Source organism: Symsagittifera roscoffensis, chromosome 9, assembly GCF_963678635.1.
Source record: "Symsagittifera roscoffensis chromosome 9, txSymRosc1.1, whole genome shotgun sequence".
NCBI classification, from domain to species: domain Eukaryota; kingdom Metazoa; phylum Xenacoelomorpha; order Acoela; family Convolutidae; genus Symsagittifera; species Symsagittifera roscoffensis.
The window spans coordinates 30,556,144-30,571,845 of NC_087070.1; the positions used below are offsets into that span (position 1 = coordinate 30,556,144).

Sequence of the window (15,702 nt, forward strand, 5' to 3'; positions counted from 1 at the left end):
AAGATCGCAAATACAATATTGAAACGGTTTTCTTTCTGCAGCAATTATCGTGTACTGATAGATGTAACTTTCATGCCACCATTTTGTTCCAGAGGAACTTGAAGACAAGTTGTCTGAGTCGGAAAACAAAAACCAGAAGTTGAAGCAATTGGCGCTGAAGAGCAAAAAAGAAATACAGTCGCTTAAACTCAAGGTAAATAATCTATCCTTTAGTGAAATTTTTATGGAAGTCGGAACTTACTTAATAATTTGAGTCTTCTAAGCCAACTAATAAGTAACCCTTGATCTTTGAAGCAATTCATAAGGTAAACCGACCAAATATATCCCCTAAAACCCTATAAATACGACGCTATTTTTCTTTGCCCAAGGCGAATACATCTTTTAGTGTTGGTCGAATAAAAATGAGGCTATGAAATGATACCTTAGGGGGACCATGTGGAAATTTTTGGCAACCAATATGGGGGGTGGGCTTATTGTCGATTATGCTAAACATCTAGTACGTGTAGCATGAATATTATGCTCACGTATATGGTTAGCAATGAATCAGCTGGAGGATATCCGAATAGATTTATGACTACAATCCTGAGCTGAGAAAGAGTTTCTATGAAGCGCACGTGATCGCTTTGCTTAATAACCGTTCTCGGTGAATATTGTTCTACATGTCTGTTTTTTGTTCCGACTTTCGAAGAAAATGACTGAAGATTTGTGCTCGGGTTTTTTTTGCTGACAAATATCGACTGATTTACGGGCAATTTTGGAGAATTTTTGATCCAATTGAGATATATTATTGTCCTTAAGCTCAAAATTAGAAAAGTTTCTCATGTGACTATTTTTTGTTCCGACTTTGTTCCAAGAAAGTGTTATGCTTGGGGTGGGTTTTTTATTCATTCAATTTCCGACATTTTAACTCCGCGTTTTTGACGGAAAGGTTTGATACCACCTAAATGATATCGTTATCCAGAGCTCAGTTGTTAAAAGTTCACCTGAGACAATTTTGTTGTTAAGTTATGGGGCTATGAAAGTTGCTGGCAAATTTAGGATAATTAACGCGCGATACTTTGCGTTCTTTTAAAACGCGTCAGCAGCGGATTGAATCGTTCCAAATTGAAATGAGGCGAAGCATTTGGTTAGATTATTAGGATATGAGACACTGTATGCCCTTCATAATATACATAGCTCATAATTCGGTTTCTGTGGGTTCAACTTTTCCACCATTTTTCAGTCTATTTCCCCCTTTATCTTATTTTAACTTAAAATTACTTTTTCAATGTCAAACTTTGAAGAAAGTGCTTTGCATACACTGACTATTTTTTGGATAATGAAGAAGGGCAGTTGAGTTGCAGCAATAGTTTTGACTGTTTTTCAAAAACAAACGTGAACGAAACTAAATTTTGTAAGTGATTGGAATTTTTAGATTTTCCAACGTAATAAAAAAAGTTTTTCTATTAAACCTATTTTCTTTTATTGGGTTACTTTTTCTATAAAAAGTGTCTATTGTAAATGATTCTTGAAAACCTGCTTTTCTGCGGTGAGTTTTTTTATGAAAGTTGAAACTTTTCTGTTTGTCAAATTGTCTCACGCTTTCCGTTTTTCAGACCAGCTGGTACGAATATTGATGAGAGACTGAGCTTTTTACTTTATTACACGGCTACTATAACTGTCATTCTTAACGAATTTTGTAATTTGTGTAATCTCCTTTCACCGGAAAAAAAGAAACAGGAAACTTAGGAAAATGATATAACTCAATTTTTCTAATGTTTTCATTTTTCCCCCACATTTAAGGGTTTATTTATATCATGGTGTTCGCATAAGTCGTTGCTCAGCAACCGTCTACCTTTTTAAGCGTTTTTTGTCCAATTGATTTTTTTTTGTCCAATTAATTTTTATCCTTTTCGTTCAGACCACTGAAAGAGGGATGGAACTTGTTTTCGGATGTGTTTATTCTTCTTGATTTTTTTCCGAGCAAAATCAAAAATTATCATCGTAATATCTTAAGTGATGGATCAAATTAAAGCTCTTTTAGTAGTGATTTGAATGACATTTGTTTTAAAACCTTTTTGAAAATAGAAAGTTTACGAAAAAAAATTGAAGGTTTTTAATTTTCTTTTAAATCATTTTATCCATGTTCTTTTGTTGTAAATGTCAGATAAAGGAAAATCTCCTTTCACCGGAAAAAAGAAACAGGAAACTTAGGAAAATGATATAACTCAGTTTTTCTAATGTTTTCATTTTCCCCCACATTTAAGGGTTTACTTATATAATGGTGTTCGCATATTGGAGAATTTTTGATCCAATTGAGATATATTATTGTCCTTAAGCTCAAAATTAGAAAAGTTTCTCATGTGACTATTTTTTGTTCCGACTTTGTTCCAAGAAAGTGTTATGCTTGGGGTGGGTTTTTTATTCATTCAATTTCCGACATTTTAACTCCGCGTTTTTGACGGAAAGGTTTGATACCACCTAAATGATATCGTTATCCAGAGCTCAGTTGTTAAAAGTTCACCTGAGACAATTTTGTTGTTAAGTTATGGGGCTATGAAAGTTGCTGGCAAATTTGGGATAATTAACGCGCGATACTTTGCGTTCTTTTAAAACGCGTCAGCAGCGGATTGAATCGTTCCAAATTGAAATGAGGCAAAGCATTTGGTTAGATTATTAGGATATGAGACACTGTATGCCCTTCATAATATACATAGCTCATAATTCGGTTTCTGTGGGTTCAACTTTTCCACCATTTTTCAGTCTATTTCCCCCTTTATCTTATTTTAACTTAAAATTACTTTTTCAATGTCAAACTTTGAAGAAAGTGCTTTGCATACACTGACTATTTTTTGGATAAGGAAGTAGGGCAGTTGAGTTGCAGCAATAGTTTTGACTGTTTTTCAAAAACAAACGTGAACGAAACTAAATTTTGTAAGTGATTGGAATTTTTAGATTTTCCAACGTAATAAAAAAAGTTTTTCTATTAAACCTATTTTCTTTTATTGGGTTACTATTTCTATAAAAAGTGTCTATTGTAAATGATTCTTGAAAACCTGCTTTTCTGTGGTGAGTTTTTTTATGAAAGTTGAAACTTTTCTGTTTGTCAAATTGTCTCACGTTTTCCGTTTTTCAGACCAGCTGGTACGAATATTGATGAGAGACTGAGCTTTTTACTTTATTACACGGCTACTATAACTGTCATTCTTAACGAATTTTGTAATTTGTGTAATCTCCTTTCACCGGAAAAAAAGAAACAGGAAACTTAGGAAAATGATATAACTCAATTTTTCTAATGTTTTCGTTTTTCCCCCACATTTAAGGGTTTATTTATATCATGGTGTTCGCATAAGTCGTTGCTCAGCAACCGTCTACCTTTTTAAGCGTTTTTTGTCCAATTAATTTTTTTTTGTCCAATTAATTTTTATCCTTTTCGTTCAGACCACTGAAAGAGGGATGGAACTTGTTTTCGGATGTGTTTATTCTTCTTGATTTTTTTCCGAGCGAAATCAAAAATTATCATCGTAATATCTTAAGTGATGGATCAAATTAAAGCTCTTTTAGTAGTGATTTGAATGACATTTGGTTTTAAAACCTTTTTGAAAATAGAAAGTTTACGAAAAAAAATTGAACGTTTTTAATTTTCTTTTAAATCATTTTATCCATGTTCTTTTGTTGTTGAAAATGTCAGATAAAGGAAAATCTCCTTTCACCGGAAAAAAAGAAACAGGAAACTTAGGAAAATGATATAACTCAGTTTTTCTAATGTTTTCATTTTTTCCCCACATTTAAGGGTTTACTTATATCATGGTGTTCGCATAAGTCGTTGCTCAGCAACCGTCTACTTTTTTAAGCGTTTTTTGTCCAATTAATTTTTATCTTTCTCGTTCAGACCACTGAAAGAGGGATGGAACTTGTTTTCGGATGTGTTTATTTTTCTTGATTTTTTTCCGCGCCAAATCAAAAATTATCATCCTAATATCTTAAGTGATGCATCAAATTCAAGCTCTTTTAGTAGTGATTTGAATGACATTTGGTTTTAAAACGTTTTTGAAAAAAGAAAGTTTACGAAAAAAAATTGAACGTTTTTAATTTTCTTTTAAATTATTTTATCCATGTTCTTTTGTTGTTGAAAATGTCAGATAAAGGAAAATCTCCTTTCACCGGAAAAAAGAAACAGGAAACTTAGGAAAATGATATAACTCAATTTTTCTAATGTTTTTATTTTCCCCCCACATTTAAGGGTTTACTTATATCATGGTGTTGGCATAAGTCGTTGCTCAGCAACCGTCTACCTTTTTAAGCGTTTTTTGTCCAATTAATTTTTTTTTGTACAATTAATTTTTATCCTTTTCGTTCAGACCACTGAAAGAGGGATGGAACTTGTTTTCGGATGTGTTTATTCTTCTTGATTTTTTTCCGAGCGAAATCAAAAATTATCATCGTAATATCTTAAGTGATGGATCAAATTAAAGCTCTTTTAGTAGTGATTTGAATGACATTTGGTTTCAAAACCTTTTTGAAAATAGAAAGTTTACGAAAAAAAATTGAACGTTTTTAATTTTCTTTTAAATCATTTTATCCATGTTCTTTTGTTGTTGAAAATGTCAGATAAAGGAAAAACTCCTTTCACCGGAAAAAAGAAACAGGAAACTTAGGAAAATGATATAACTCAATTTTTCTAATGTTTTCATTTTCCCCCCACATTTAAGGGTTTACTTATATCATGGTGTTCGCATAAGTCGTTGCTCAGCAACCGTCTACTTTTTTAAGCGTTTTTTGTCCAATTAATTTTTATCCTTCTCGATCAGACCACTGAAAGAGAGATGGAACTTGTTTTCGGATGTGTTTATTTTTCTTGATTTTTTTCCGCGCCAAATCAAAAATTATCATCCTAATATCTTAAGTGATGGATCAAATTCAAGCTCTTTTAGTAGTGATTTGAATGACATTTGGTTTTAAAACCTTTTTGAAAATAGAAAGTTTACGAAAAAAAATTGAAGGTTTTTAATTTTATTTTAAATTATTTTATCCATGTTCTTTTGTTGTTGAAAATGTCAGATAAAGGAAAATCTCCTTTCACCGGAAAAAAGAAACAGGAAACTTAGGAAAATGATATAACTCAATTTTTCTAATGTTTATATTTTCCCCCCACATTTAAGGGTTTACTTATATCATGGTGTTCGCATAAGTCGTTGCTCAGCAACCGTCTACTTTTTTAAGCGTTTTTTGTCCAATTAATTTTTATCCTTCTCGTTCAGACCACTGAAAGAGGGATGGAACTTGTTTTCGGATGTGTTTATTTTTCTTGATTTTTTTCCGCGCCAAATCAAAAATTATCATCCTAATATCTTAAGTGATTGATCAAATTCAAGCTCTTTTAGTAGTGATTTGAATGACATTTGGTTTTAAAACCTTTTTGAAAATAGAAAGTTTACGAAAAAAAATTGAGCGTTTTTAATTTTCTTTTAAATTATTTTATCCATGTTCTTTTGTTGTTGAAAATGTCAGATATGCGAAAGTTTCGGGCGTTTGTTCAGTTCCTTTCATCTCTCGATAAACAAGAAACGACAAACTACACAATGTAGAAAAAAAACTTTCTACGAGATTTTGTTGTAGTCCGTACTTCTTGTGCTAATTGCACAGTAACCGGCTATCCTTGTTATGTTGTTTTTTTTACTTGTGTTAACTAGGTTGCTTATAATATATTGTTGCTTGTATGCTAACTGAATCAAAAAAACTGAATTTTTATAACGATTAATTTCTAATGTAACCTCAAATTATACCAATATTCAGAATAGTGGGACTTCTCTGCGTTCTCGTTAAACAAAAACTTGCTTCAAAAAGTTCATTTAGGAATTTAAAATTGGTGCGAGTATTTTGGTATTAATTTACTATTTCCTCTCATCTTTGTCCTCCAACACATCTCTCAACCGGTTGAACTGTCTCTTCCCACTGCTGTAGTCCTGCAACACTAACTGCAGACTGCCATGTTGCGAGTTGAATATCTTCAGCTCTGCCTGCTGCTCCTCGTATGTCTTCTTCATACTCTCTCTTTGGCTCTTACTCGCCTCGTACACGTTCTCCTGTCGTTGCTCCAGAAGACGCTTCTCCCGCTCCAAGTCCCGAATTTCCTGCTGCAGATCTACAAGCCAAAGATCAATCGGACTTTACACGTATTTTAGTAACAAGCACAAGGTTGTGGTAATAATTATTATAATCAATCAGGCCAGAAAACCTATTTTTCTACGACAAACATCGATTTAAATTAAACTGCTCCTTTTGTTTTGTATTTGGGTACTTGACTTTTTTTGTTAACCCCTTTGCTAACCAAAAAAAGCACGCGCGATTCAGAAAATTTCAAATACACTGATAGTTTCTGCATATTTGGCCTGAAAGTAACAACGATGCTTGGTGCGACAAGGGTTTTGGGTTCGAGTCCTGTCGGGGAGTCAATTTTTCAAACTGAAAATTTTTTTCTTGAGCAAAAAACGTTTGGGCTATCATTTGCTGTTTACTTTTATAGTCTTGCTTTCCATTTTTTTGGTTTATTTCTGTAGTTTGTTAGCTTACCACCTATGAGCGTGTATCATTGCAATTTATTTTACTACATATTTTATAGGTTTCTTTGATTTAAAAGGTTTTAGCTTATGTTTATCGGTCTAGTTGCCTCATATTGCGTCGTTTGAATTGAGGGATAAATATATTTTTTCAGGCATTTCTGCCTCAGGTAAAGTCTCGTAAACCTATAGTTTTAGTATCAAAACTTTTTATAGCTCAAAATTTTCGACTAACTTCCATGCTTTGTGTACCGCAAGTGGTTGGATTTTGATTATCTTCAATTCAAATTCATTTGCTGAAAGGAAGGCAAAATACGATCTCCATGCATGAAAGTGCAAATAAAGTGAATGAATATGGTTCATTTTATCAAGAAAAGTCAATCATAAAATTTTCTGGAAATTCTGGTAATATATTTTATTTCTTTGAAACTCGACGAAAATCAAAATAGTTTCAGGTAAAAAATCAATCTTATGATCATCAACACTTTTTCAACTAGCTGTTGGCTTTGCTTAACTTTTCTATTGAGTTCAGATTTTCATCAATATTCACCATGAACTTTTGTCACAAAGACTTTTACCTTGTATTCGTTGTGCCATGTGTTTTGTCTCAGTGTCTATCTGCTGGGCCCTCTCGTTGCCCAGACTCTCGGCCGCATGCAAGGAACACTTGAGGATGTTGATACTCCCCTCCGCTTCTTGTCTAACTCGCCACAACAAGATTCCCCTCTGGGAACAGTCCAATGTGACCTATTCTAAGCACAAAAATGTCATTTTTTGAAGTTGCGATCGGTGGTATTTTAAACTTAGTTTTCGAGAATATAGCTTGTAACATGATAGCATAAAACATAAAACAACCTGTCTTAGAATCTCATCAAACAAGTCACTGAATATCTTCCTTCTGGTTGGGCAAAACCCTCCAATTCTCGCGCCACTTTCATCCAAAGTATTTCCTAGCCTGTCAATCAATTTGTGCATCGATTGTCTTCTCGAAATCTGTCGTGATGCGAGTGTGACGTAATCAGAGTCGTGTATGGAGGCAGCCGAGTGGGCTGAGGGAGTCGAGTCTCGTTGGCTTTTATTTCGGGTCTCGTTTCGAGTGACTATTGGCGGGAGTACTTGGTCTACGGCGTGAATTGTATCGTACTTGGGATCCGTGACGGGAACCATGGCCTGTAACATGAAACTGAAAAATCAAAACAACGTTAGACGATTTTTTGGTTGATTTATGAGACGATTTGTCAGAAAGCTTATTCTCCGTCTTTAGAATGAGGTGCTTGGATGATAGATCAGTTGTTTTCTGTCTGGGTAACTTGCAAGATCAGATTATCCCCAAATAACACGGACAGTCTGTGATTTGGACTTGTCACTTAGCGCGCTCTTTCTCCTTTTCCTCCCACCTGCGAAGTTTTACCAGTCAATTTATTCTTCGCATTCACCGATTGTTATGAAAACTGACATGCGGACCTTGTAAAATCACTCGTTACACGATAAAATTGATGCTCATGCGAGGTGGGGGGAGGGGAGGAAAAGAGCGTACCAATCACTTAGCATGCGCAAACTTTCAACATGCTTGTTAACGCTGACCCTCTCATTGACTTCTCCTGGCAGTGGCTTGACTTCCAAGTGAGGAATCTGTTGGTACAGCTGTTCCAGGGGCACAACTTGGCTCTCGTTTTGAAGGAAGTTGGTCTTCATGCACTTGGTGTTGCTAGTCTTCGACATTGGATTTGCAACAGCGCTGCTATCTTTCCTTAAATGCGAATATTTCGTTAACTGTAAATATTTCGTCACCTGCAAGGTGCTAGTAAAGTTGGTGCTAGTTTCATGTTTTTTTTTGCAGTTGAGAAAAGATACGCCCAGAGAAGATACATCGAGTCTGTCTTTTGTTGTTTCTTTTTTAAAAAAACGGTATAGGCCATAGTTTCCATTTGTGTAACCATTACCTATTAGTGCTGTCCGTCTCCTGTAATGATTCCAGGTGCGGCACAGTTACCCTGGATCCCTCGCTCTCCCTGAGAGAGGTGGTAGGAAACAATTGCTGGTCTCTGTTCTCAGTGTCGCCATTCATATGGTACTCGTTCTCTTCTATGCTTTTACGTGATGAAGTTATATTGGACAGTTGCGACATTTTTTCACCCAGAATCTGACTTCTGATGTAAGAGGTGACTTCTTCAAAATAATTTAAAATCTCTTGATATTATAAGGCTCTGCCAGGAATTGCTGGTTCCAATCATCGAAGAAGAAAAGCATTGTTAAATTCGGGTTTTTTCCTCCCAAAATCAGGTACCATAAACAACGTCGTTTAGGGTCGAGTGAAAAATCGCGTAAAGCGCTTTTCAATCATGTTTTGAGCTGAAATAATTTTTTTTATATTTACTTGTGTTCATTACTCTTTTCCAATCTTCGATTCTGGAGCGGCCTGTGTGAACGAGTCCCACTTAACCAATTAAGTTAAAGATCTTATCCCTGAAAGTAACACCCAACTTTAAGCAGTCACTCAGCGTGAGAAATGCTAGTTGGCTGAAAAATATAGGTCTTAGATACCAAGTTACCGGCATCATCCCTAAGTTTACTTAGGGGGAGATCATTTTTTTAGGCGCAAATTTGATCACATTACGGAAAATTTTTCAGAATATATTATTGATACAGTTTTTGAATACTTGGTAAATCGCCATTAAATTTTTTGGATTTTAATCAACTTAATAACTGTAGGCAAACACGTGCCCGTAGCTTGAGAATGCTACGTTCAAAATCTGTTAGATCTAACTGCTTATTACAATCGGTTAGCGTTAAAGTGCTCAAGTTTTACAATTTTTTTTGGCTAATAATCTTTTTCCAGAGAACTTGAAACATATGTCAAAATCTCAATTGAACTCATATGTACAAAAAACTAAACGTATTTTTGTCTCAGATAATTTTGAACTCCTTCACCTGATATTTGACAAGTGATCTAATTCCTGCCTTTTCTTTCACCTCAACTTATTTTGTAAAAGTCTACCTTATGGGACGTCTCCTCGAGGGGCCTTAGGGCCCGTGAGTCGACCCCTGTGATTATCTTATGACTGCATAAATGTGCTCACTAAATAATTCAAACTTCAAACTTGGTAGTCTGGGGTCATTGTGAAATAAGATTATTAATGTCAATGAGCATTCACCACTAGATGCTTGACTGCAAGTGAGTTAAAATGCCGCGAGCGTCATTCATCGAAGTTTTCATAAAGTTAGGTAGTAGCGTTGAAGCTTTCCGACGCTTCTGTCTGAAATATTGTAGGCGTATAAAAATAGGCTATGAGGCAACAGGATATTTTTCTTTTATTCAGCTTAATGTTTTGTCTAAGTTATGATGATTACACGATTACACTTACGAGAGCAAGTGTCTTGCAATTAGGAACTAAACATTTTTTCTTGAGTTTCGTAAGTTTTGTTTCATTGCTAATTAAATTTTCAAGTGTTTTGCTTGACATGTTTACCTATAATGATTTTTTATTGAGATATACGAACACTTTCCTACGCCTACATTTTTTTCAACATTTTTCATTTTTTTCATGTTTTTTTTTATCTTGGTGCTGTATCCTTTGTGTTAATGATGTTTTCTTTTCAGGCTGATCAAGTGAACGAAAAGTGTTCCAGCTTGGAAACGGAGGTGAATTCGAAAGGAGAGCAGAGCCAGTCATTGCAAGCGGAACTAGATGCACTCAAAGAAGACCATAAGGTATAATGTTTGTCGACGGGACACATCTTTCTGAGCATCATCAGCCTGGTTTCATCTACAATCTGGGTTTATTTGAAAAATGTTGAGTTGCTTAAGCTCAATGAGTGTTTTAATTGAAGATTCTTGAAGCTCAATTTCTGGAAGCTTCTGGAATCACTGTCGTTTTCATCAACGAAAAGAATTTTCACTCTTTCAAATTGCGAGTAAGTTAAGTTTCATTAAATGATGAGAACAGCTGTTATTAAATAGCCTTGTCGTCAGTAACAGAAGGTTTTTCCTCTTGATTTACGCTCCGGCTATTGATTGGCCCCTGACCTGCGAATTTGTTTCGATCACCTGCGAATTCGTTTCGGTTACCCCTCCTGACCCGCGAGTTTGTTCCGGTCACCGAAATTGGAAGTAAACTTAGTATAAGGTTGTCTTTTATTGTCATAAAATCATGTAACAGAAACACATATGTATTGCATTAAAGCTTAAAGCCTTTTCAGTGCTGGCAGCAATGTAAGTTCAGAGAAAGTTTCCTCCGTGCCAAGAAAAAGCGGTCTGATTATTCTCGCCCTTCAGACTATGTCCTTATAAGACAAAATGACATTAGCTACTATCTAATACATATTTAAATGCGTCTGAAGGGTATCTCGCCATGTTTAAGCTTTTTCAACGCATTTTTTTTGCATATGTAATTAACCAAATTTGGCATGTTTAAGTTATTTTGTATGTTGCAATGCTTACGAAAACTTTTCTGACCATGTTAGATTTTTTGAGCGTTTAAGCTGTGCATTTTTTCTAAACGCGTTAAGTTTCCGAAATTAAAAGAATTTTGCAAGCCTAAGCTACTGAATCCGACCATTTGAAAAATGTTGAGGAACTTTGTATTCGGGTGTTTTTAGTTTTTTATTTTTTTCCGCGAAGTGTTGAGAAAAATGGTTTGAACATTTTGTGTTTATTTCAATGTCGAGCAAATAAAGCGAGCGAGAAGGCTTACAACAGCTCATTTATGCTTAATTTAAGCCCTAAAAATAGGCAAGTCAAATTAGTTTTTGGAGTTTTTAAGCGCAATTTTAGATATGGGAACCAAAACTTTAAAAAAATCAAACATTTTATGCAAAATTTGAAGAAAAAAAAAACTTTTTTCTTTTTGTTTTTTTAGTGAATTTTGTACCAAATTTAAGTTCAATTGGCCTTTAGTACTACGACCGTTGAATATGCTTAAATGATAATTTTTTTGTCAAATCTTTCTGATTTAACCACGCAGAAAAAACTACACGAATTTGAAAAATGTCTTAGTTGTATTTAAAGACTGTGGTCGGAACACTTTGTGCTACTTGCTCACTAACCGGCTACCCTTGTTTTTTTTATATTTTGACATGGATAGTTTGTTTTTCAGTTTTTTTTTGGTTTGTCTGTCTATCGATGTATAGTCCTTATTTAGCAACAAAACTCAACTTAGCAACTCCAAAGTGGGGTGTGGTCAGAGCTGTACTAGTTTGAATCTGGCTTCTCAATCTGACTGCTCGAATCTTTTACGTTTTTGCAACGATTTTTTGCTCTTTTTGGAAAAATTGTTTACGGTTTTTAATATGTAATATTAACCAAGAATCTCATAAATTATATAATTGAATTGATTTTTTAATTTAATTTCTGTTCATTACTATAATACTCAGGGTAGACACCAAGTGGGCATTATTTTTTCCCTTTGTCTAATACCACCAATTCAAGGATAACCGGTTACTGTGCAAATAGCACAGAATGCTCCGACCATAGTCTTAGAATATCCAAAAAAGGTTTTTCAAATTAGTATCGTCTTTTTTCTGCGTATGGTGATTAATGGATCTGACCGAAAAAATATAGTGCAGGCATATGCATCAGTCATAGTAAAATCGGCAAATTTGGCAACAGTTTTTGCTGAAAAACAAAAAAAAACAGAAACTTCCAAAGTTTCCCTGAAAAAAATCCAAAAATTAATATTACTCGAATAAAACTAAGTTTTTGCGGCTTAAATTAAGCATAAATAAGCAATTGGAAGCCTGCTCGAATGCCTTTATTCGCTGGAATTAGACAAAAAATCAACTCTGTTTTTCAAAATTTTTAAAGGGATTTAATATGATAACTTTCGACCCATTCCGATTATTATTTCTGGTGCCTGATACTGCATGGAAAACAAGAAGAAAAAAAAATTAAAATACGTCCGAATACAAAGTTGGTCCCCATTATCAAAGGTCGGAACAATAAATTAATTGATGTAAAGTTATTAAATTGATACAGAGTGCAACCTATGCTATAACTCCAGTCGTTTTAATAATTATGATGACGAGAATTAAATGGTTTCTTATTTGTTTTGTTTTTGTGGTAATGTTGTAGTTTGATCTAGTTTGTGATATGGCCTAACAAGAAATAGATTGTCTTTATAAGCGATAGTGAGTTTTTTTTCAAATTTGATGCCTGTTGGAAATTAAGGGTTATTAAAGCAACTATTCGTTTAACACTTAGGTTAAAGTAAGGAAAATGTAGTTGTGTACTATCGATGTTTCTGAATTTTTCTGAATCAAAATCTGAATATCTGAAACTCAGTGGTTGTAAAGATACGAATTTTAAAATTTTTTCTTTGAAATTTCCAGATTTTTTTTCGGTCTTCGCATTTTGTTGTCTTGTGTAGGCTTTTCATTAATTTATTTTAGAAAAAAAATCAAGTGGTACAGTGACATTAAATTATGTCAATACGGTTTGGCTTTTGAGAATAGTTTATCTCATGAAAAATTTCTGTTTTTTTGGTAGCCTCAATTTATAGCTTAAGTTTTAAGTTATCTAAATTCCTCGCTAATTTATATTAAGAGACGTCTCCCTTGAGTTAGCTTCATGTTAGCAGAACATATGCATAAAAAGGGCTCTGAAATTCAAATAAAGTTTATAACTACCAAACACTAAGGGTTCGAGTTATTTCGGCATTAACTTTTTTTTGTTTTATACTGCGTATGACTGTGTATCTTTTCATAATTATATCAAAAACGTGACATCCACGCTTTAAAATTTTTGAAATAATGTACTGAAGTTTTAATTCAATTTTTGCATATTTCTGTTAAAAGAAAATCCTTATGTACTTTCTGGATAGTTTTTTTTGCGAAGTATATGCCTGTACAAGCTTAATAGATTTTGATATAAACAGTTTTTCCTTGATTTCTTGGTCAACCTTTTGGTCGGTCATTTTAATATGAGACACTTGATCCCTGCAGTGGGAAATTACGATTTTTTTTCTGTTAGATTTTCATAAGGATGCCTCTTAAACCTGTAATTGTGTGGATAAAAATCTTTTGTAAAGCTGAAAATACTCTAAGCACTTGCAACCATATATCGTCTTGCATTCAGTTTGCAGCTTTTTTATGGGTTTGCTGAGGATACAAACTGTTATGCTGAGGCTACCAACTAGATTTTTTTCTTTTATGAAGATATACGTCGTCATTTTTGAGAAGCAGCTTTATTTAGGCTTTCAGTAAATAGACTATGTTATGATTTTTATACATAAATCAATCTAATGATGATTAATCAACTTTTAGTAAAAGCATAATTTTAGTCCCTCCGCTTTCTCTTCCCCAATTCGTTTCGACCATTGAAAATAGGGCGTGTTTTTGTTTTTTTTCTTTTGTTTTCCACGCAAAATGAGGTGCCACAAATAATCATTGGAATGTGTCGAGTGATATATCATATTTTAGTCGTGATTCGAATAACATTTGAAAATTTTCAAAAAATCGTTCCAGTGTCAAGAAAAACTCATTTAAGAATTAGTCTAATATCGAGCGAGTAATGCGATCGAGTAACATTCGTTATAAAAAAATGATAGAAATTGGTCAATCAAGCTTAAAAAATTTGATTTTTTTTTTCTAAAAGAAAAACTAGTTATAAGCTCTTCCTTGGTTCAAAAAGTTTTAAAAAATTTCAAACATTTTTTAAACGATTTTTTTGAAAGGTTTTCATGATTTGGTTTGTTTTCATTTTTTGAAGATAACTGTTGTCAACTTTGTCGAATTTACTTCTTTTATAGGCATTTGTATCGTTCTCTCATCACAGCAACCACCAAAAAACGACACTAAATTGAAGAAAAAATAGAAGAAACATACCTTATAAAAACGACTAGTTATTCCATGAAACTTAAGGTCAAGAAAAAGAACCCACAGCGATGTACATTATTGAGAAAAGCCCAGGGCATGAAAGGCTTCTCTGAGAAGAGTTCTGACATAAATTATCTTCTAGGAAATGTTGGAAAAGCTCAAGCAATCTAGAGTTGAAAAAGGCACTTTGGAGGAAACAGTTCAAAGCCTAGCCAAACGAATGGAAGAGTCCAAAATGGAACATGACTCACAGTATTTAAAGCTCAATGCTAAGATTGAAGAGCTGGAGATGGTGAAAGTGAACTTGGAAAGTCAATTAAGTGCAATCAAAACAGAATGCGAGGAGCTGAATGCGGAAAAAGACAAACAGGTTCGAGAACTTTGAATATCAGTTAGCGGGTTTGAAAGTCAGTATTGCGATAAAATGGCGATAAAATGGCAGCTCTTGCTTACTCCATGGAACTATTTAAATCTATTGGAAACCTCGTCAATTTTTTTGGCAGCTATAGTCAAATTTTTCGAGTAGACGTCATCTTGTTCCAAAATAGCAATTTAGTATTTTAAGATTCAAAAAATGCAATTTAGGTTGATATATTAAAATTCAAAACTCTTTCGAGCTAAATCGTCTGAATTGACCGCAATTTATGTTGTTTGGATGAATCAACCAGCTATTTTGGCCAATCACAAGTCGTGCCTAAAATATGAGTGATGAAATTAACAGAGCAAGGCTGATCAGAGTGCTATGTTGGACCTGGAGATGGCGGACATGCGGAGGAGTTTGCAGATGATTCAGGAGAGGCTCACATCTTCAGAGGCTGAGAGGGAGGCTATGAGTAAACAGCTCACAACTGCAGTATCGGAAAAAGGTAGAAGAAGAAACGTTTCTTTTTGATCCTGTGAACTTTTTTTCAATCGCCTGAAACTCTTAGTTTTTACCGGTTACCTTGTTCAATTTCATTTGTGACTTCTCAGGTGATTTTTCTCGGCTACTTCCAGTGGGTAGAGCCGAACGCTAATTAAAAGGTGAACAAGAGATGAACGTTACCTTCTAAAATCTCATTGGAAGTATTAGTTTTTGTTGAACGCGGCCAATAATAAGTAAAACAAAACTTTTTCGATGCTTTTTTTTTAATTTAAGTTTGCTATACAAGGCGTCTTAGCATAATTAAAGGTTAAATTTTAAAAAGCTATTTTTAATAATCTTTTTGAAAAAATTTAAGCCAGTCGAAGTGTAGACGAACCAAAAACGAGCACAGTATGTAAACATACGAAATTGCGTGACTTTTGTTTGAATTGCATCCGGCGACCTTAAACCCAGAAATATCTCCAATTCCGATTTTTTCTTTCAAAT

General features: G+C 34.1%; 2 protein-coding genes across 4 annotated transcripts in view; one reads left to right on the plus strand and one right to left on the minus strand.

Moving 5' to 3' along the window:
* Window positions 1-15,702, minus strand: part of LOC134854897 (uncharacterized) — a 582,728-nt gene that overhangs the window by 478,351 nt on the left and 88,675 nt on the right. The gene's annotated exons all lie outside the window — the stretch shown is intronic.
* LOC134854505 (GRIP and coiled-coil domain-containing protein 2-like) overlaps window positions 1-15,702 on the plus strand; it is a 92,927-nt gene that overhangs the window by 36,636 nt on the left and 40,589 nt on the right. For all 3 annotated transcript variants that reach the window (XM_063870784.1, XM_063870783.1, XM_063870785.1), the window contains exons 7-10: window positions 93-193; window positions 10,141-10,251; window positions 14,494-14,721; window positions 15,073-15,217. In XM_063870784.1, coding sequence (XP_063726854.1) covers window positions 93-193; window positions 10,141-10,251; window positions 14,494-14,721; window positions 15,073-15,217 — 585 coding nt within the window. The remainder of the gene's footprint in view (window positions 1-92; window positions 194-10,140; window positions 10,252-14,493; window positions 14,722-15,072; window positions 15,218-15,702) is intronic.